Consider the following 22,016-nt stretch of genomic DNA (forward strand, 5'->3'; position numbering starts at 1 on the left):
AACAGTGAAGATGCCTCAGAAGCACAAGGTCCTAAAACTGAAGGTGTTTGTTACAGAATGCCATCTCATTAATTTTCAAATATGTCTTCTTTTCTCTTAGATTTCTTATGTAGTATTTTATATTACGTCTGCTGCTATGCTTATATTTTTGTTCATGTCACACTTTTTTTTTGCATTGTCCATGAAGGAGATATTTACAGTTTTTGTAGAAATGCAGACACTTCAAGAGTAATAGGAAAATAGTTACATCTTGAATAATCAGTCAAACATCCTTCTTAATAGAGCAAATGGATCATATTTACTTTTCATGAGTCCAGATAAAAGTAAAGCGGGGGAGAGTTCACTATTTCTACTTTTTTTTTTTTTTTTTTTTTTTTTTTCCCCATTGTATTTAAATATCACTGAATTGTTTAGGTTGGAAGGGACCTCCTGAGGTCATCTAGTCCAATCCCCCTGCTAAATCAGGGTCACGTAGTGCTGGTTTTCCAGGACCTTGTAAAGTTGAGTTTTGAATATCTCCACAGATAGAGACTGCACAGCCTCTAAGGGCGACCTTTTCCAGTACTTGACCATGCTCACAGTAAAAAGGTGATTTTTGTGTTCAGATGGAATTTTGTGAATTTTTATTTGTGCCCATTGCCTCTTGTCCTATTGGTGGGCACTACTGAGAAGAGCCTGGATCCCTCTTCTTTGTTGCCCCCATCCCCAGGTATTTATACAGATTGATAAGGTCCCCCTGAGACTTCTCTCCTCCAGGTTGAACAGTCCTGGCTCTCTCAGCCTTTTCTTCTATGAAAGATGCTCCCGGCCTTTAACCATCCTTTGGCCCTGCCCTGGATTTACTTCAGTAAGTCCATACTTTTCTTGTACTGGGGAGCCCAGAACTGGGCCCAGCACTCCAGATGGGATCTCACCAGTGCTGAGGACAGAAGGATTACATCCCTTGACCTACTGGCAGGGATCTTCCCTATGCAGTCCAGGAAGCAGTTGGCCTTCTTTGCCACAAGGGCACATTGCTACCTCACAGTCAGCTTGCTGTCCACCAGAACCCCAAGATCCTTCTCTGCAGAGCTACTTTTTAGGTTGGACTCAAACTACTGTTGCATGGGGTTGTTCCTCCCCAGATGCAAGACTGCATTTCACCCTGTTGAACTCCATGAGGTTCCTCTCTGCCCAGTCAAAGTGCGACACAAACCTCTGATGTATGAGCCACTCTTCCCAGTTTTGTATAATCAGTAAACTTGTCAAGGTCATTAATGATGCTGTTAAACAGGATTGAAGCCAGTACTGACCCCTGACATACATCACTAGTGAGTTTCTGCAGCTGGACTTTTTATGACTGATCACAACCCTCTGGGCCCAGTTGTTCAGCCAGTTTTCAGTCCATTGCACTGTCCACTTATCTAGCCCATACGATGTTGACTTTATCAAGAAGTTATGGGAGACAGTGTCAAAACCCTTACTAAAGTTGAGATAAGTAACATCCAATGTTCTTCCCTCATCCATGGACCTAGTCACCTCACTGTAGAAGGCTATAATGTTGTTCAAGAAATATAGTACTGAATTTCCAGAAAGTAAACTAATCTTGTTATTTTTAATGTCATTAAGTGTCATAATGTTAATTTTTTATATGCAGTTTCTGTCTGAAAAGAAAATTCTAAAAGCCCCTCTATGAACACTGTATGAATTACTGTAAAACTGTATTCAGTTCCGTGTAGTAAATTTTTTAATACTTTGGAAAGAAGAAAACACAGGGGAACACTTCCTGCAGACCAAACTCCACACTGAAATGATTCTTTAGAAATATTCTTCGTTTCAGAGCTAAAGTACATCAGAGCTTTCCTTTAGAAGATTTCCCTCCCCATTCCCCAGTTTAAATGGCAAGAAATCTAATATCATAATGGCAAATATGGTCACACATTTTCCTTAGGACTAAGAAAGCTACACCTCTCCTGTAAAAATGTCTTCAGAACATCCTGATATTGGTATGAAGTGATTCACACTGCATTGTTTTAGGAAGAAAATGACTGGCAATCTGGTGCAATTAACACTTTTTCCATTGTTTGCATTGCTCTTAATAACTAAAAATATTTAATTTGAAATTCTGGTATAAAAAAATATTATTATTTTGGTCTCACAGCCCACTGCATGCATAAGCTGAGCATTTGCATGACCAAAGTGATAAAATTGCAAAAAAAAGTCTTGTATAGAGCTGGAAAGTGGACCTGCATTCATAATTCCCATACTATTTCTCTGTACTTGCTCCCTTTTTGGATTTGAATGTATGTCATGCTTCTTGAAATGCTGCTTTTAATATCTGTGTAATAGAATCTGGTTCAGCAGGAGAGAAATAATTACCCTCTATAATCACAGAAAGATTTTACCCATTTTAGTCATTTTTATATTGCTGCTTTCTTATTAATTTCAACAGTTTCTTATTACAAGTATTTCTGTGTCACTGCTTCATTATTCCAATATTATCAGTTGTTATTGAGTGTTAAATAAAAATATGCAAAGCCTCATCTACTTTGGGATGATTGTGAATGTACTCAGGGCAGAATTTAAGCAGTGTTACTGATACCATAACCACAGGTAGAAATAGGTGTAATTGTTTCAGTACTGGACACCATGAATGAGGGGCTCCTCCATTCTGTTTATCTAGAGTACCAGTCCTGTTCAGTCCAGGATTCCTGTTGGGCAGTCTCTTCACATTATTACTTGTAGCTGATTTCAGTACATGATTCAGTACATCTTCTGGGCTTTTTTAGCTCCATCTGATACTCCGACAGTGCCTGTGCTTGTGGGTAGGGCATAAAATAGTTTCTTAAGAATAAAAGTTTGTGCAGCAGTTTAAGCTGCAAACAATCCCCTACATTTCTTCACTGCTGATTATACCATTCATCTGAACTTATATTAGCAATACTGAAGCTCTAGCATAGGCAGACAGCCATATCCTCCGCTGTTTTAAGTACCATTCACGGGACCTTCTCTCATCATAACTACTTAAATAAGGGGTTGTAATAAAAGCAGCAGTTTGTGGTCCATCGATCATAGTTTCCAGTGATGCTAGCACGGGGGAAGGTGAACTTCTCTGGCAACAGTAGGAAATCCCAGTAGTGTTGCCAGACATGCTTAGTAGTGATGCTTAGAGCTAATGCTACAGCTCAAGAGTGAGTTCAGCATTTTGCTGAGTACAGTTGAGGGAGACATTTTTTCCATACAGGACTAAGTCTGAAAGTGACAAAGGTACTCAAATTAACTGCAGAGTATTAGAAATCCACCCGGAGCTAGATCCAGGCATATTGGTTGTATTCTGTGAACAAGATTCTGTGTGTTCCCCTTTCACTGATAAATAGTGGTCTTCAGTCTCTATCTCTGTTTAATGCCTTTACTTAGTACTAAATTCACTTAGAAAAGATGTTTTCCACTTGCCAGATGGTTATTTGAACTAGGAAGTATTCTATCATGTGTGTCTTTAAAAGGCTGATTTCCATAGCTTATAGTGGTTTAGAACACTTTAACTCAGTGGAAAATAAACTGTTTTTTAAAGTGGCAAAATGTTGCTCTTCATAGAAGTGCAGTCTCACTAGACTTTGTGTAACTATTGTTCTACACTATCTAAAGTCTGACTATGGTTAGCATAAGCACAGTGCATTGCTTTATAGGACACCCTGAGCCTCTGCACACAGCAAGCACTGGTGGAGGCAGGCTGGGTAGATCGAGCAAGCAGTGCCCGGCAGAAGAACCAGGGGAGCTGGCTCAATCAGTGGTTACAGGCAGCTGCTGAGCCACCTTCTTCCTCTAAAACGGAGGCAATAATACCTATGCAATGTACTTGGAGATTTTCTGATGAAAATTCCTGTGCAAATAGAGAGGCAATCTTTATCATCCTCAAGTGGAGTAAATTGACTTTAGTTCAGTCAATGCAGCTGTAAAGCATTAGCTAAAGGGTTGGATCCAAGTCTTCACTGTGTAGTTCTGTGCAAGCACTTACCAAATAATACTGAAGAGATTATGAAATTACTATGAAAAGATTCTTGACATGAAACTAGGGTTTGGATTGTCAGACTAAAGGACAAGACCCTCCTGGTAATATCAGTATTAGAAACCTAGGATTGAAGAGGAAATGGTTATTTTGAGGTGAGATACATTTTTAATTCAGTATTGTTTTTTTCAATTCTTATTTATTAGGATTGTCGGGGGATTTCTTGCGTTCTGGACGATACTCTGCTCATACCATCAATGGTGCCTGGTCACCCTGGTCTCCATGGTCTCAGTGCAGTCGTGACTGTAGTAGAGGTATACGGAATCGCAAACGGGTCTGCAGCAATCCTGAGCCCAAGTACGGGGGACTTCCTTGCCTCGGCCCATCTCTAGAGTACCAGGAATGCAACATTTTGCCTTGTCCAGGTAAGAGTCAAATGAAATTAGAGAAGGTATGTGAAAATAAAATAATTCATCTTCAAGGCTATATATTCTAATAATTTGTTTGGTTGGGTTTTTTTAGTTGATGGGTTTGGGGTTTGTTTTGGTTTTTGAATAGAGTACAGCTCAAACTTACTTTTACAATATAAGTGGATTTGGGTAAGAGTCCCTTGTGTTGTTGATCAGTTTATCATCAACAGTATTAACAGCTATGTCTGTTTTCACTTGTGAGACTTTAACTGTAAAAGTATCGTTTTAATAAGTAAACTGATAAGAGAAAAAAGACATAAAAAATCTGCAAGACATCTGGCCTAGTCTTTATTTAAACTCAGAATATCATTTTCATCACAGTGATTGATGGCATTAAATCTGTGCTAGCTTTTGAGTGTAAAGCCTCCAGGGAATAAGGTTCAGGACTGATCACCAAACTAGACGGTAACTCAAGTAGGCCATAAAGATTGTTCTTGGAATCTTGAGCTTCTCCTTGAAAATTGTTTTATGATTATATGAAAAGGATTACAAGTAGGATATATATGTTTTCAAGAAACTACTTTGTGTTATAAATCTTTATTGTATCTTAGACATTGGGGGGAAAAAGATCTTGGTTTGTCACCTTTCACCCTTCATAAAATAGACATACAGATTCAAAGGTTTTTGAGCTTTGCAGGGACTTTGTGGAAAAAGAAAGGGGAAGGATATAGGAGAACATATGAAGAAAAGAAAGTGCAATTAAAATAGGAGGAAAGAATTCAAGGTAAGAAAAAATAGAGAGGAAGAAGGATAATGGCTGAGAGACTCAGTTCTTTCCATTATCAACAAGAAAATTTAGAAATAAGCTTTCATACATCTTTAATTATATTAATTATGTATAACAGTGCTGCACATTTGATTATTGAAGACTTGGAGCTTTTGGCATTTATTCAAGTGTGGACCTGAAGGATTACTATGGCAATATACACATTACATATGTATATTACTCTAGTAAAACATACATGTGTGTATGTAGTTATCTATGTCTATATATGCTTATGTATGGTTACAGATTAAAACTGTTCCCCCTAAATCATGGATATGTATTTTTTAAGATAAGTATTTTGTTCAGTCTTTTCATTGCAAGTGCTTTCCCTAAACTTTATAAGCCCTTGATGGTCACTGTCCATTCTCTGTGTCAGAATCAAAGCAGTAGACAGGGCTTCCTTTTCAGGAGGACACAGTTTCTTGAAAAACATGCTCCCATTTTGAATTGAACCTAAGTAATATGTTTTGGCAGATATCCCACAAACCCAGCAGCTCTGGGAGTGTTCTGGCTGCTCAGTGAAAGTGAACTTTTCTGCAGTTTTATGGATAACAGGAACAGGAGGATTGCTTGGCAACTTGAACGCCTCAGGCAACCCCCTGAGGCCTTCAAGCCTCCAGTTGTGCTGGTGGGGCAGATCCAAGGGGAATTCGTGCTGGGGGCCCTGCTTCAGTCTGGGGGAATGCCAGCTGAGCCATCGAGGTTCTGAAAGAGGCACTTAGGCACAACGAGCCAGCACCCTCTGGTGAAATTTTCTTGCCGCATCCAAGGAGGAAGAAAGTAGCTTTAGATGTTCATTGTTGTAGCTTCTCTATCTGGCAGGGTAAGCATCTGAGGAGATCAAGGGGAAAGATTATATGCTTCTTCCTGGGCTTAGAGGCATGATCAGTGAAGGGTGGCTATGTTTTCTACACCAAGCAGTGTGAGAGAGGTGGAAGGCAATCAACAGAGAACTAACAGTTGACAGAGAATTATAAAATTGTGGCCCAAATCTTATCCACATTTGCCCAGCTCTAGTGCATTCTAATTAGAATTCATTAGTTCCCTAACTGAAATAATAATGCCTTGCTTTTCTTGAGTAATAAAATCATAAACACTTCTGTTTCATGTGGCTGCACTGTTCATCTGTGAAAAATTTTGAAGGTTGACAGTGATGCATTAGGTCAGAGACTTAGGAGACCATTGTACTAACATGTGCAAGCCTCCCCAGGAATGCACACAGTAAGTAGAGCAAGCTAGAAAGTAACACTTCCTAACTGGTTCCTTCTTCCCTTGCAAAGGGAATCCCTCCATGAGCCACTGCCTCCAGCTTCCTCTGAAGCGAGTGGTAGGGTAACAGCTAACAGCTCTGCTAACAAAGATATCTAATATCTAATATCTAACAAAGATATCTAATAAATTTTTAAGATATCTAATTGTATCTCTATACTGTAGTAAGTGAAGTACCTTCATTAAATGGGCCCAGATTATCTATAAACCAGAGCCAGATTTGTTGTTCATCCCTTGCTGTTGGTTCTTAAATGCTCTCTTGAATTTTGATAAAGTTAAAATAAATTAAAGGTTTTCAGAAGTCATGTTTTTAATTATCTCCAGCTAGTACAGTCATATTTTTTAGAGGAAACTGTTCCAACCAGTAAAACACATAGGAATGCAGACGTAAGTTTGATGTAGAGGCCCTTGTTGTATACAAGGTAGACAATACCAAAACTAAAATACATGAAGTTGTAAGGCAGAACTTGAAATTGTGCCTTATATAAAAATTAGTCCCTCTTCTGCTACCTCTGAATTTGAAAGTATCTTTAAAGATCAGTTGGTATAAAATGTGGTGGGCCTTTCTGAAGCAAGAAGAGGTGTCCTAATATATCTAATAATTTTCTTCAGAGATTTTGCTTTTTAGTGCAAAGTAAATTTGAATAAAGATGTAGAGCTTGAATAAAATATTTAGATATATGATGGCCTGCAAGGAATCACAAAGTTCCTCAGCTACAGAACTACTGTTTGCCAGTAATTAAGAAGAAATGTAAGGGGCTAAGTCAGATCTTAGATAAATCTGAAAGGAAAACATTGCAAGCAGGAGATATAATTGATTTTTTTTTTTTTTTTTAAGACATGGGAGAGTAAAAAATTATTGCAGAATAAGGCTTATCCATAAATTAGACCTGATTATAAATTTGTAAAAAGGGAATAAATTTTTATTAGAGAAGCATACTGATGACATTGAATTCTCTCCATTTTTAATGAAAGTCACAGAAAGTTAAATTGGTGGGTAAACATGAACATCTATTAGGTTGACATTCATGAGACCTCATCAAGAAAGGGGAGACATAAACAATACATGGGTGAAGAGCCTTTGCTCCAGGCCCATGTGTACAAACCTGGCAGATCCCACAGTAGGGGCAGAGAGGAGAGCAGCCAGGAAGAGAAACCATGGTTGGATCAGTTTTAAGCCTTCTTGTTAACCACTGTACTAGGTACTGGATTTCATGTCCTAGGTGCTTATATTTAGCACAGCTATATAAATCATTCTTACCCAAGCTATCTAAGTGAGTTTCTAAAATGTCCCTGTTAGGCTTTGATCACACAGCCCTTGCAGATATTGATGAGAAAGATTGGTGTAGGTACTGGTTTCATTGTGGTATTGACTATACTCTCCTCACATGGATTAGGCTATAGATAGAGTTGCAGGAACTGAGTAGGAGTAAACATGTCAGGCCCTTCTTGCCAGTGTGACCATAAGGGGAAAAATTGGGACTCCATAGTTCATTCTTCCCCATGTAAAGAAATTAGGTGCAGACCAAAGGGCTAGGGAATGTGAGGAGATTTTGTTCTGACCTTGACCCAGAAGTAATGGACATCTTACTAGAAATAAAAATGCAATAAAGAAGTGGATGCTTTCTAAGATTTACCTAAGCTCCCTTGGGGAAAGGACAACTTCACCTGTTCCCTGCTGGCACAGAAACATTTAGTTACAATCCAGTTCTGTTATTAGTGTTTTAAAAATATTCTGGTTAGTAGGAAGGAATGAGATGGCAGCCATAAAGAAGCCTCCTGCTAATACAGGCTCAGGTTCTGCTTTGCTCCCTGTCCTGCTTATTTGCAGACAGGATCATCCCTGCTGAGAAAGATGAGTGATATAGAAATATACTGAGCAGTGGTTAAGTCATGCTGAAAGTCAATTGGACTTTATGCTTCTAAATCAATTAATCTGGGCTCAGTGTCATCGTGGAAGATACTAAGTGCTCTGAAGGACTGACATAATGAAAAGCCCATGGAGCAATCACTGAGTGTACAAGGCTGTCTTGTCTGGCTAAGTGTCTTGCAGCATCATTTTAAATATACTTATTAATATATTAATAGCCAGTAATTTATGGTTCAATGTGCTGCAGAATCCCAGAACTTTAAAAAAAATAGCGAAGCTATCTAGAACCTGCCTTCAGCAGCTACTATTAAATCTTTCTTGAGCCTTCAGGGGAGAGAGAAAGTGAATTTTTTCCCACAGCTTGTAGCAAAGGAAATGGTCCACTGATGTGCAGATTGATAGCAGTCACTGGGCAGATTACTTTTCATTCGTAGTATTTGAAGGCTGAATGTACAATAGTAAATTGAACAGTGCCAGAAAATTGCCAGAAATTGTACCCTGGCCCAGGAATATGATTTTTCTGTATTGTACAACTTTTAGAATGATCCCTCATACAATTTTGCCTTCAACTAACTAGCATCTCCCAAATAATATGCAGAAATAGTCTGGGAGTCAGCATAGGGTAAGGCCTGTTCCCATTACTCAGTTTCCATGTGGCCAAACTGCTCTGAGGGCAGGAGAATTTGCACTATTGTCTTGCACTAGCAAATTATTCTTTGGCCCTGTGCCTCAGGTCCTGTTTTTATGGCTCGGAGATGTGGTGAATAGAGTTGAGCTGGCAAGCACTGAACAGCCTCAATAACTGTGGAAGGGACCTGTGAATACTCTGACATTTCTGTTTTCTTTGAGTTACTAATATGTGGTCAATAAGAAGAGAATATGTAATCAGACATATGAGAGTTTTGTTATCCTTGGGGGCTTGCAAGATATTTACATTTTGAAGAAAAATAGATGATGAAGAAAAGCATTGTTTGGATGGTAAATTCTGCAAAATTACAAAATTTACAGGGATTTACTAACTAAAAGTGTCATTTGCCTGAAAACAGTAATAACCAAATGTAAGGAATTCTGTCCTAATTCTCTATTTTACATGTCTCTTCATTTATTACTGTAGGAAAAGACAACTTTTTCTTAATTTTTGTTTCTTGTTGCTTTCTCTTTTATTCTTTTGCACATAGGGACGCTTGGCTGATGTCCCTTAATTAGGAGTTTAAAGCATAGCTACATGAGCGCCGTTGAGTAGCATGAGATACAGGAGTTCCTGTTCCCTCTTCTCCTCAGAGCATAGTGGTGAATCAGAGGGAAAAGACAGTTGCCATCTCTTAGATTTGAAATTCTGATACTTCATGACAATATTTGGGGATTTTACTGGTTTCAGATTTTTATTATAGCAGTTTTAGTTTGATTTAGTTATGACATTTTGGCTGAAAAGAACTGAATACATTTATAGATCAATAAATTATAAACCAAATAATAAATGAAAATAACAGTAATGCTAATAACAGTAATGAGTTTCAGGTATACAAAACTCCCTGAAAGACTGATTTTTATGTATCCCCTAAAGCCAGTTATTGCTTGTTTTTTCCTTCATTATTGGTTGGGGGTTTTTTTCTATTTGTTTTTTCCTTGCAGCCGTACTTGGCCATAAGGAAACAGAAATATATTTAAAGGAACAAAGAAAATGTATCCTGCAGTATCTTCCTAAATCGGGGGGAAAAAAGTTACTCCAATCCAATAAAGCTTGTCTCTGGGGCTGTTGAAACCCATCTCTCCACATGCATTGATCTCTCTAAGCTGCTTCTGTAGCCAGTGACGGGAGGGTTGGTCTGCACTTTGGAAGCAACTGTTGCTTTTGTAACCTAAGATTCTCAGTTACAGACTTAAACACGGAATGAGCCTTAGATTTTGTTGATGTAATTTCCTTAGAAGCATTCATTTGCCTTCTGTATTTCTGCACTGCACTATGTTGGTTGTTTGTTTAATCCAGCATTGCTTTTATGAATAAAAGGTGTCTGTAGCATCACAGAAACCAGACTTTGCCTTTGCAAACTAGAATGTAAAAATTGCTCTTTCTCACACTGAAATATGCAGCGATATCCCACAGGATTAGGGAAAAACAGTAGACTAAGTGCTGTGGAATGGGATGATCCCAAAGTGTCTGGAAGGGAGCAGTACTCTTGGGTCTGTAGGCTGCACAACACCCAGTGCCCCCAGATGTAACTTCTACCCAGCCACTGGGAAGCACACTATTTGCATTTCTGTGGGTGGAAAGGACTACTATCCCTCTATTTATACTCCTTCATGCATATAGAAAAGACTGACCTCTCAGCATTTTTTTATTCTTTGCTATACTTCCAAAAAGATGAACATAAAAAGTTATAAACCTAAAGACATACACCAAAAAAACACAAAGACTTTTTTTTTAAGGGGGTTGTTTGAATTTGAAACAAGACCAGACAGTGTATGAGAGAGCCTGCAATCCTATCTGTACTCACGAAAGCAGGTGAGGTCAGTGTGTCTGCCCACACTTCCTTCCACTGCCTTGTAAAACCCAAAGTGCATAGCAGGGTATCCAGTTTACTTAATTGTCTCTTGGAAATTCTCCAGTAGTTTGGATGTTTTGTCATGTCCCCAGGAGATCCCATTTCTGTACACTGTTTCTCCCTAGTACATCCTCTTCCCTATGTTTGGTTGGTTTGTGTTTGTTTTTTTTTTTTCATTATAGTGAAATATTTATTACCCACAACAGCCAGTAGGCAAAAAGATGTTTGCTTTACTGTAAAGGAAGGAGCACTGTTTAAGAGCACCCTGCTAGCCGAAGGGTGCCTCCTTCCAAAAGGGACCAACCTCAATAATTGTCAGAAAACGTAAAGATTCCTTGTATCTTTCATTGTGGAACTGCTTTAATGACTTTCTTTGTCCAACAGCTCGACAAAACTGTTATGTAAAGAAACTGTAGTGACTGGAACTTTCCTTGCAGCTGTGTATTTTTCCTCTACAAGAAGCAGAAATAACATTAAGGGCTCCATGACAAAAGGAAAAAAGAAAAAAAGAAAAAAAGAAAAAAAACCACACAGATGGCGCTGTGTTGCAACTTTAAAGATGAAAGAAACCACAGAGCTCTATTTAGGTCTTGTAAAAACTCAAGCAGTAAATACCCACTCCTTTGATCTTATTTAACCATGATGATGCTTTATCATCCTCTGTTGCTGAGAAGGAAAATTTCTGGGGACAAATAAAAGAGGTAGTTATGATAGTCCTTGACAGACCTAGAGATTTAGCATGGCAGCCTATCAGTAAATAGTTGCTAAGAAAAAGTTATAATTACACTGTCCAGCTCAACCACGATCAAATCTAACATTGTCTATTATATTATGTCTGACCTTTCCCATCTTCCCCAAACCCACTTCTCCCTTTACATCCAAAGTCTTACAGTACATCCATGATCATTGCAGTTGTGGAACATGGTGGCATTCCTGGGTGTCACATTCGTCTCTGTGTTCTCAGCCACCTATAGATAGATGGCATATGGCAGTTTCAAATGCATGCATGTTTGTAATTCTCACTCTGGTCCATTGAAAAATAAGTGGAAAGTGTCGGGGGTCACTGTCTCATTATGGTGAACAAGCCACAGGTAATGTTTGCAGACAATTTATCTTCTGTCTAGGCAATCTCAGGCTGTCATTCTGTTTCATGGAGGTCTATACACTGCAGCAGGAATGCCCCTGATTATTCATTTGAGCTAGTCATGAATCATTTCAAAGGGAAAAAAAAAAAAAAAGAAAAAAAGGGAGTATCTGGAAATGTAAAGCCTTAATATTGCATGAAATTAATAGCTTAGGTAACAGCTACTGGTTTTATTTGACTTTAAAAAAAAAAAAAAAAAAAAAAAAAGTTCTGAATGAAAGATACCATGTCTTGAAATTGTTATAAAATTGCACAGTATATTTCACCTGCACTGAAGACAAATAACCTGTGGCTTTCTTAGGTATGAACTTGAATAATACTACATTAACAGAGTTATCTCAGGAAAAAAAGATGTATTTGTTTTCCAGTGACTATATGAATAAGAGAACAAGTCAAGCACTATACTGAGATGCAATATTTATTTATGATAGGTGGCATAAAACTCTCTCATACACCTGTATAGCTAGGTGATTTGGCGAATAAATATATCCCAGAAAACATGTAGCAATCATTGAATTCCTTAATAATGGAAATAATTTATTTAAATTACATACTTGGAATATAGTACCAGATTCCATGAATTCTGTCTGTCCAGTCAGACTATTCAGAGGACAGATATATTACTTGCAAAAGTTTTTACAACTATTGTTCTTATCAAGGAACAGCCAACTCCATTCTTTCTTGATTTATAAGATAATGTTGCAAACAACACAGAGAAAAAAATGTTATATACTCAACAGCTTCACTTACAGGATTAGTTAATAGCCTTAGGTATGCACTAGTAAATTACCTGTTTGATTAGCAGTTGAGAACCTGAGGGTATGCTGTATCTGAAATTACATTCAAAAATGCATGTGTGGGTTTTAATATCAACATAACCACATTGTCCTAGCTCATTTTCTCACTGTTGCAGCCTTTGCATAAAAATCATTCTACTTGACTCACCAAGTGCATTTGTGATATACAGTGCTACCAAAACGAGTATTTTTTGAATATTCTACATCTTCATCTAAAAGAGAATTTAAATACAAATACTGCACAGATATTCTCATTGTAAGTTGATTTTCTTCAAATTTGGAACCTCTTTTATTTTTTTTTTTTTTTTGGTAAGAGATAATTATGGAATAGCATTTCAATAAACCAGTGGAAACTGATTTAGTCCTTGAAAGACTGTTTGATTAATTGAACAGAAAGGAGTCATTGTAAAATGTTGGATGGATGTTTTGGAGACTTCAGTGGCAATCAGTTGTTTCAGCAAACTATGAGGCAAAGTCTTGCAGTTAATATCTTAAATGAGTGCACTGTAAAGACTGTGTACAGAAGATGTGTACTTACCTAGTATTTTTAAAAGTAAGCAGTAATGAATCTTTTGTGGTAAAATGCTGACTGCTCATGTGAGTGATAGAAGAAAATTTTTTTTTTTTTGTATGATATGAAAAATTTGAAAGTTTAGGGTTTTGTTGCTTTTTTCCCCCACAAAAAAATTGAAAGGGAAATGAACAAAATACTGAGATTCTTTGCAGAGGGAGTGCTGTCCCTGGGAGAAGTACATCTGACTTTGTCATGTGGCTGCAGACAGGAAGTCTTTGGCAAATGGGCTGCAATATGGCCATAAATTCCAGAAAAATACATCCTGGAGCAATAGCTTTAAGAGCAAAGGCTGTGAAGGAGCCAGTCCAGTGCAGGCAATGAGGTGAACTTTCATTAGAAGCCTGTCTAATGGCCACGTGTCAAAAGCTGTCTGACAAATGGGGCTCCTGTGAAATCCAGCCTATGTTTCAGAGGAACCCTATGAAAATTCAGACTGGAGAACAGTTTGACATTCTTGAATTAGTAAATACTAATGGAGAGGGAGGGGGTGGGAGGATTTATTCTTCAACAACCTGGGTTTGAAACTTTAAGTGGCAACTCCTTTTTTTCATTCATCTTGCTGTTTTGAACTACTGCCATTGTTCTGCTGCTGGCATCTATACTAGAGCTGCATTAAGATTGTCACATTATATTGGTCCATCAAACCCTACAGCTGTGTTAGATCAATTGAAATGGATTGTAAGGTTAAGGCAGTTTCATCTGGGCTGTGAAACAAAATCTGGATTTCTCCATCTCTGTTGATATTATTGCGCTGTTTTATTTTATGAATAAAAAATTACTTTGAGCTTATAATACTTCTACTAAACAAGCTTTGGTATTTTATTTCCTCACAAGTGAGAAATAAAAGGAAAAGAAAAAGAGTTTGGGCCTTAAAGATATTATGGTACCCACTGAAAGTGTCTTATATGGATGAGTAACTTTGTTAGGCTTCCCAGTACACCAGGGGCTTTTAAAATATGTAAGATTAAATTTGTGGGCCTGTGTTCAGTGGTACCTAAAAATGTCCAATAATCTCAGTAGGCCATGAATTAGATCCACAGAAAATGAGAAAGAGCGGTCGAATTATGTCATGTTGCACATTAACTTGGAACAATATGGTATTTTGTGTCTTTTCAGTGGATGGAGGCTGGTCTTGTTGGTCATCTTGGTCAAAGTGCTCGGCAACTTGTGGAGGAGGCCATTACATGAGAACCCGCTCCTGCACAAACCCAGCACCAGCATATGGAGGAGATATCTGCCTTGGACTGCACACTGAAGAAGCACTCTGCAACACACAACCGTGTCCAGGTATGGCAAATCAGCCTGTGCAGATTTGTTGTTTATGTGCTGCAGAATAAGGCATTCACAGTTAGGCAACATAATGCCTCTTTGTCTATTATTTGGAAGCTAATAATTTATCTCCCTTATTAAGTGCACAATCAGCTCGTATGTGCTACAATCTCTGTAATTACAAGTCATAACAGAATGTAGCCTACAGGATACCACCTCCTCCCTCCTCCTTTAAAAATTAAAATTTAAGTTACCAGGTTCCATGTCTGGATAAACTCAAATTGCATAATATTTGAATTGGACAATGCAAACAGCCTGAGAGACTTTTAATAACAATATCTCAAAATAATGCATTTGATATAACACTAAACATTCACAGCAAGAAAATCGCTGAGGTTAATATTCAACATGTTATCACAGAGTCCTGCAAGTAGATAATGTTTGCCCTGTTTTCATATAAAACACAGAGCAAACTTTAATACTCTTTGACAATACCTTCTTCAACTCCAGAGTTAAGGAGCAGAGGCTTTGTCTTTTGAAATGACTGTGGGGTACTTAGTAAATTAAATACCTCAGCATTCCTGTTAATTGTATGATATTATGGATCATGACCTTTTCTGTTACTTTGACTCTGCCTTTGACCCTTATTAGAGGAAACTCAATGTTTTTTTTTGTGAAATTTAAGTGAGAGGTAGAGAGTAAAACCATATAAACTAGATATAATCAATAGTGAAAAGCCAGTGGGAGATATTTTTTTTATTTATTGCTGATTAATGGACTACAGTTAACAGCAAAAGGAAATAAGCAGCTCTGATGCCACATTGTATTACTGGCTTCACTTAGAGCTCCTAGACTTCATAAAGAAAGTTTTCTGCTTGTGTGAAGACACAAGCTCCATGCATTTGAATTTATGGATCCTATTACCTGTGCTGAACTACAGTTTAAGTTAATTTCCTTTTCTAGGCACTGCCTGTCTTGCAGCAGAATAAAAGTACCTACTTTGTCAAAATTAAAGCAGATGCAACACTCTGTACTGTGTTTAAAAAACCCTTGAACATAGAAATCAGTTGATGATTTGATTTTTCAAGACAAATAGCGTACATTTGTATGTAGAAGTTACATAGCTGCCTTGGGATCCTTAAGGCATCTTTAAAGGTCAGAACTGGTGCATTCATTGTGCTAGTATTGTAACTATTTCTCTTGTGCATTTATTTTCTACTGCCATTTTTCTAGAAATGACAGTTTGCAAACATTTATAAATAATATCTTAATCTTATTTTGGCCTGCTTGTTACCTGAATTTTGGAGTAGATGGGGCGTGCAGAGGAGGAGGTTGGTGTCATTCTGGTTCGAGAAAGTGAAAACCTTTACAAAGCAATATAAAATGTCAGAGTGAAGTGTATTTCTCACATTCTGTGATATTTTCTTAATATTTCAATCTCTCTGAAAATTTACCATATGTTTTTGAAACAGCACATCATCAAGTAGCTGTGGGAATGGCCCTTGCCTCATGTTTATGACGTAGCTTTCAAAACTTTTTTACTGCTCTTATTTCACACTGGTATGGGACAAAAATAACTGCAGTACTACACATGTCAAGTTTGGACAGACTCCTGCATCCCTGCAGAGCCATTTTCTTGTGATGAGGATCATATGGCCAGTGGTTCTTCCTTGTGCAGAACTGCAAGTACCATTGGTGACATTTACTGCTTGAGTGACATGTTTAGTATAGGAATGGAATAGTAGTGACACTTGGAATCTAAGAACAACCAACCAACATAGAAATTCATATGCAAAAATGGAAATTATTTATAATGTTTCTTAAGTTGTGAAAAGAGCAAAGATTTCTTGGCATTTAAAATAGTACTTGGGGGTGTGGTAAAGCAAGCTAGCAGAAAACTAAAATTTCTGGAATCCTGATACTAAGGATTTCTTGAGGATATGGAGCATTAATGGCAAATCGAACTGAAAGTATGCACTTAAAAGAAAGTAACTGACTTGTATCTGCAAAATAGATCAAGTTTTCTCACCTTTCATTTTAAAAGATGTATCACTGTGTTTTTTCTTTTAATTTATTGAAATACAATCACATTAATATGAATGGAAGCACTGCACTATTGATCATAGTGGTTTATAGACTGCTTATCAGTAAGTGTAATTGGTTGCAGTGGTGTCTGTAATGTACTGAATAAAACAGTATTTTATACCTAAAGTATTTACTGCTGCTGTAAGAGGGGAAAATATGTTCTGTCCTTGAATTGCTAACACACACGTACAGATAATGGATAAAGCAGTTGAGCATTTAGAAATGATGTAGTTCTGATAGGTCTTCTTCACCAAGGGATCTTTCAGGAACTGCTTAGACTTAACCTGGCTTCAGAGGCCAGCCAAGACTGTAGGAAAAAGACATGACATCTGAGTAAGCCTTGCTGTGTTAGAGGTGAAAAGCAGTTCCAGATTAAACATCTCTAGTCCACCCTCTCTTTTCCATTCTTATGACTTTTGCAAAGAACTGAGCAGCAGGTTGAGAGGAGTCTGCCTGAGGTGCAAGTGAGCCTCAGATACTTTGAAGATAAAGAACTCAAAAGAATGAGACAGGATAACTGAATCTGTAGAAGTGCATGCAAAAGCTATGGGTTCACCATGTCTGTGATGGTAGAGATAGTGGCTCCACAAAGGGCAGGTCTGCCAATTTGAAATTATACACCTGTCAATCTCAGATGCCTTACTTCTGTGTGGTTCTCTGAGCTCCCAAAAGTGGCACTCCTCAAAACACTGCTTTGGTACTAGGATCTACCACTGCAGGAATGTCCCTCTCACACTTGTACTGATGTCTTCTCTTCTGTGACTGTGTGCCAGGTGGAGCTGATCTGCATGGCATCAGACCCACTGTCCACCTGTGCTGTTGTTTTGCCTATTAGGCCTAGCATAAGGGACACAGCCAGCATAAAGATGAACCAATAACCAAATTGTATTTGATACAAAAGGGTCAGTACATCTGTGAGCGCTGGGGGTACAAACAAGTCAGTCAGATTATACATAATCAACATCAGTCCTACTGACCCCAACAACAACACTGCACCACCAACAATGGGTGGAATAAATGGTGACATGCAGTTTCCCATAGAAGGGATAGGAGACAACTGAGTCAACAAGCCAAATCCATAAAACCAAGGAAGCCACACACTGAATCTCCACACAGCCCACGCTTATAAAAGCCAGACCTGACTGGAGCCCAGTCCCAGGGAGGCAGGAGGCCCTGCCCCAACAGGGAACTCTGCACAGGGCATCCACCTCACAGACAGACACTGCCCCTGCCTGCAAGGGGTCCCAGCTTTTATCCCCAAGTGGGACACCTGACCTTTGGTTACTTAGTGCAGACACCTGGGGCTCATTTACCCAATGGCTCTCCCTGCCAGGCCGGCTGCACCCTGGAGGGAAGCCTAAAGGCAAACTCACCCCCCCTTTGTGAAGGGCTGTGGGAATCACCCATATGTCAACCTTAATTTGGGGCTTGGGGTTAAAACCCCAGCATTTCAGCTGTAGAGCCTGGCCTGCACCATGGGACTCAAGATGGAAGATGCCCTGTGTTGCATATGTGGGAAGGTCCCAGTGCACATAGTGTCTTTTGTAGGACCCCTAGAGGGCAGGCAGAAACAGTAGCCTTGCCCGGTCACTAGTGTGTGACCTTACGTGATCGATGCGTACTCTGAGGTTCCTGTTTTATCATGGGATGTAGCCCCTTCAGCAAGGAAGCTGTTGGGTCAAAATCAGGTTAGACAAGATGGGGCTGCAGAGTGCACCAGTCAACAAGCTGGATTTAGGATGCTCATGACCATTTTGGCAGCCCTGGCTTAAGCATGTTCTCTGCCCCTAATGAGAACTGAGCAAAGATCTCTAATAAGCAGCATTTCTTCAAAGTTGAATGAGCAGGGCTTTATTGTTACTAAATATCTAAGGTAAGGATCCATGCACTTAGTTTACTTAGGTTTAGCTGCTGACACTGGCGATGACAACAGCAGCTCCTGGACATGCCACACTATATAAGCAGGAAGAAGCCTGTCCATTTGCTTGATTCCCACCTCTACAATCCTGCCCCCCTGAATTAGGACTCAACTACATTATGTCATCTGCCTCCATACTCCTACTACCCACTCTGCAAATGAGGCCCTGCCAGGACCTCTCCTAGGAAACAGAAGAGACAAAAGACAGAGCTGAGTAGTATTGCTCCTCACAATAACAAGATGCTACTGTTTGTCATCAATTGTTTGTGTCATTTGATCGTTATTCAAAGGAGACCCCATCCAGACAGCTGCTAATTGTTCATAAATATCAATATCCAGGTTCTTACTTGAGCTGCTGGATAATTCTATCTTATGAACAACTCCACAAGTGATGGTGTGGAACTGAACCACAGACTGCTAGGACTGCTTCTTGATGTCTTTAACCAGAGCTCTCCTTCTGTCTTAAAATGGCCCCAGGACCACTGCTTGAGATTTTCTGTGCTAAAGTTATGTCAGTCTCCTCCATTCATTTATTTTTACTATGCTATTGGTTAGGAAGTGAATGTCTAACGCTGTCATGGAAAGCACCTATTGCTTGACATTTTTCAAGACTGCAATCTCAAATATTCCTACTGGAATCCCGGAGCTTTTAGATGACTGAGAGTTTTAACTTTTTCCTCTATGGCCAATGGGAAAGTAATGAGTAAATGTGAACTTTATGTGCTGGATTCATACAATGTATTGAAAGTAGCCCAAAACAGAGTAAGATTTTCCTGACTTTCCACCCAATTAACAAAAAATTTACAAAAGCTTCATGATTTCTTCAAATTACTCACAAATTTTAATGTTCTACAATCTAACTTGAAACTAAATTAGGTTAATTTTTTTTTTTTTTTTTTTTTTTTTTTTTCATGAAATTTGTAAATTTCCTTCATATGGCCATAAAATCAATTAAAATTTTGAAGTAGAAACAAACTTGGTTTGGGATAGAAGGACTATTTATTCCATATCAAAACCATAAAACCTATCTCAGTAGGAAAGCTGACAGAAGAAAGAAGGATTAACTAAGCTCTGTCTTTACTATACTTGCCAAACTCAGAAGACTCCTTTGAAGGCAAGACTTGTGCTTGAATTTTAAGAAAGCTGAGCTCAGTAAACTCACAGCACCTCATGGGAATGAGATCAGTTCACTTAAAGGAAGTATTCTGAGATCACACAAGCATGAAATAAAAATGTCTTAATCAAAACTACATAGGCGGAGGAGGAAATAGAGAGAGAAAATAGAAGCTGATAATGAACCAAATGGGGAAAAGAAGGTGAGAATACTTGATGAGATCTCTTCTATCTACAGCAAAGAAATGGACCTGAAATAACAAAATCTAGGGGGGAAAAAAAAAAAAAAGTATATGTGCAAGATACTACTATTTTCATGGCCAAATAAACATCCTGTTTCAGACTTGGAATACATACTCATCGTTCTCATTGCTACTTGTCAGGTACATTTAAAAATGACAAGTGTCATTGTCCACCCTAATGACCTAGACTGGAATTAACCCACAGCAATCACTCTTTCAGTCACCACTGCAGAATCCCTCTGGTTTCTCACTTCCACATGCAAAGGCTGTGGCAGAAACCAAAGCCATAATACATTAGTGACAAATTTACCATCACAACTCAACATTTCAGAGATTTTTGCCAAAGCTGAACTGCCTTTGTTTTATCGTAATGAAAGAGATGTCTTCTGCTAGTTTGAGGTAGCTGGGGATGAGGCCTTCTGTCATCATTCTGAAATACAGGCTCTATCTCTCTCTCTCAGTGTATTTAATTGCATTTAATTGCAGTGTCTGCATGTGTGTCCCTCTCTTCCTGTTGCAGACAGCTGGTCCGAATGGTCTGAGTGGTCTGACTGTGACTCGTCTGGTTTCCAGTTCCGTGTTCGTCAGTGCATCATTTTGTTTCCCGTGGGCAGCCAGTGCACGGGCAACACCACGGAGAGCCGAGCCTGTGCTGTGGACTCCAACTTTATTCCAGGTGAGATCAGCCTGCTCCTTGAAGGATTAGTGAAATCCCTCAAAATTTCAGGAGCGAGGCATAGTCCTGTCCCAGACTGAATGGTGCAGAGCTGAGAGCTGGAACAAAACTTGCCTCTTGTCACCCAAAGCATGTTGGTCTATTGTATAGAGCCGATGTTGCTAGATCTGATATCTTCATGAAAATCTGCCTCATGGCACCAAGTGCTGTGAAGCTGTCCCTACTGTCACCACCTGGGACTTTGTTTAGTCACTGTCACAGCATTCTGTAGATCCCTCCCATCCCACTAGGTAGCAGGGTGCAGGGATGACTACAGACAGCTAGAAAAAATAGTTTGCTTTTACTTTAAGTTTTTGAGAATTTGGAGTCATTAAAGAAATATTCCTCTAGGGGTTTTTTTCATATACATTTTATACATTTTTTGCATATACAAAAGTGGGTGCTGTGGTAGTTAATCTGGAAATCATTTCAGAATCCCTTAAATTAATAACTGCTTAAAAAGGTAAATACTATTGACTGTGCCTCAGGTCCTTATCTCCCCCGTGATGGCTAAGTACCTGATGGATAGTCACATCATATATTATTGTACAGCATTTGTTGAAACTCATGACTCTACTCTTTTTTTTCTTTTTTTTTCCCAAATCACACCACTCATTTAAATCCACACAACAGTATGGGTGGCCACATTGCATTGCTGTTAGCAGTCATAGTTCTGCCTGTGTACATTAAAAAAACCTAGCGAACTATTCACAGGTAGATAAATTTACATTTTAATGTATCATTTTAAATGTAATTATGTTTACTCTGTTCAGCAATCGTTTTGGTTTGTTTTTTTTTTTCTGTGACTATGCAGTACAATATAGTACAATATAATAAAGAAATCAACAATTTTAAACAGTTTTTTATGGATGGTGCATAATGCTTTAACTCTCAAATACTATTTTTTACTCTAAAACCAATGTGGAAAATGTCAGTGTGAAAGCAAAACCTCCCACATTGTATTTTCCCCCTTTTCTCAGGCTTTCGAAGCAGCTCCATTAATATTCACGTTCTGTGAATCCCGTGCTTAATCTAATGTAAGATCTACATCTTGTTTTGGAAAATATAGGCATTTTCAGAATCTGAAATGAGACACCTCTTCTCTCACCTTTCTGGTTTGTTTGCTACCTTAAATTACCCATATCACAGCAGATAAGGTTATGCCCATTGCGCTCACCTTAGGCAAACTAGCTTGCTTTCTTGGGATCATTCAGCTTGCTTTCACTCCTCCAGGTCCTCCAACTCAGACTTTTCTC

General features: G+C 38.6%; 1 protein-coding gene across 3 annotated transcripts in view; it reads left to right on the forward strand.

Moving 5' to 3' along the window:
• SEMA5A (semaphorin 5A) overlaps positions 1–22,016 on the forward strand; it is a 341,520-nt gene that overhangs the window by 308,940 nt on the left and 10,564 nt on the right. For all 3 annotated transcript variants that reach the window (XM_026842316.1, XM_026842312.1, XM_026842315.1), the window contains exons 18-20: positions 4,192–4,410; positions 14,535–14,705; positions 20,566–20,721. In XM_026842316.1, the coding sequence (XP_026698117.1) occupies positions 4,192–4,410; positions 14,535–14,705; positions 20,566–20,721 (546 nt within the window). The remainder of the gene's footprint in view (positions 1–4,191; positions 4,411–14,534; positions 14,706–20,565; positions 20,722–22,016) is intronic.

This window comes from Athene cunicularia (assembly GCF_003259725.1).
Source record: "Athene cunicularia isolate RWA chromosome 2 unlocalized genomic scaffold, athCun1 chr2_part1, whole genome shotgun sequence".
In the NCBI taxonomy this organism is placed as follows: Eukaryota; Metazoa; Chordata; class Aves; order Strigiformes; family Strigidae; genus Athene; species Athene cunicularia.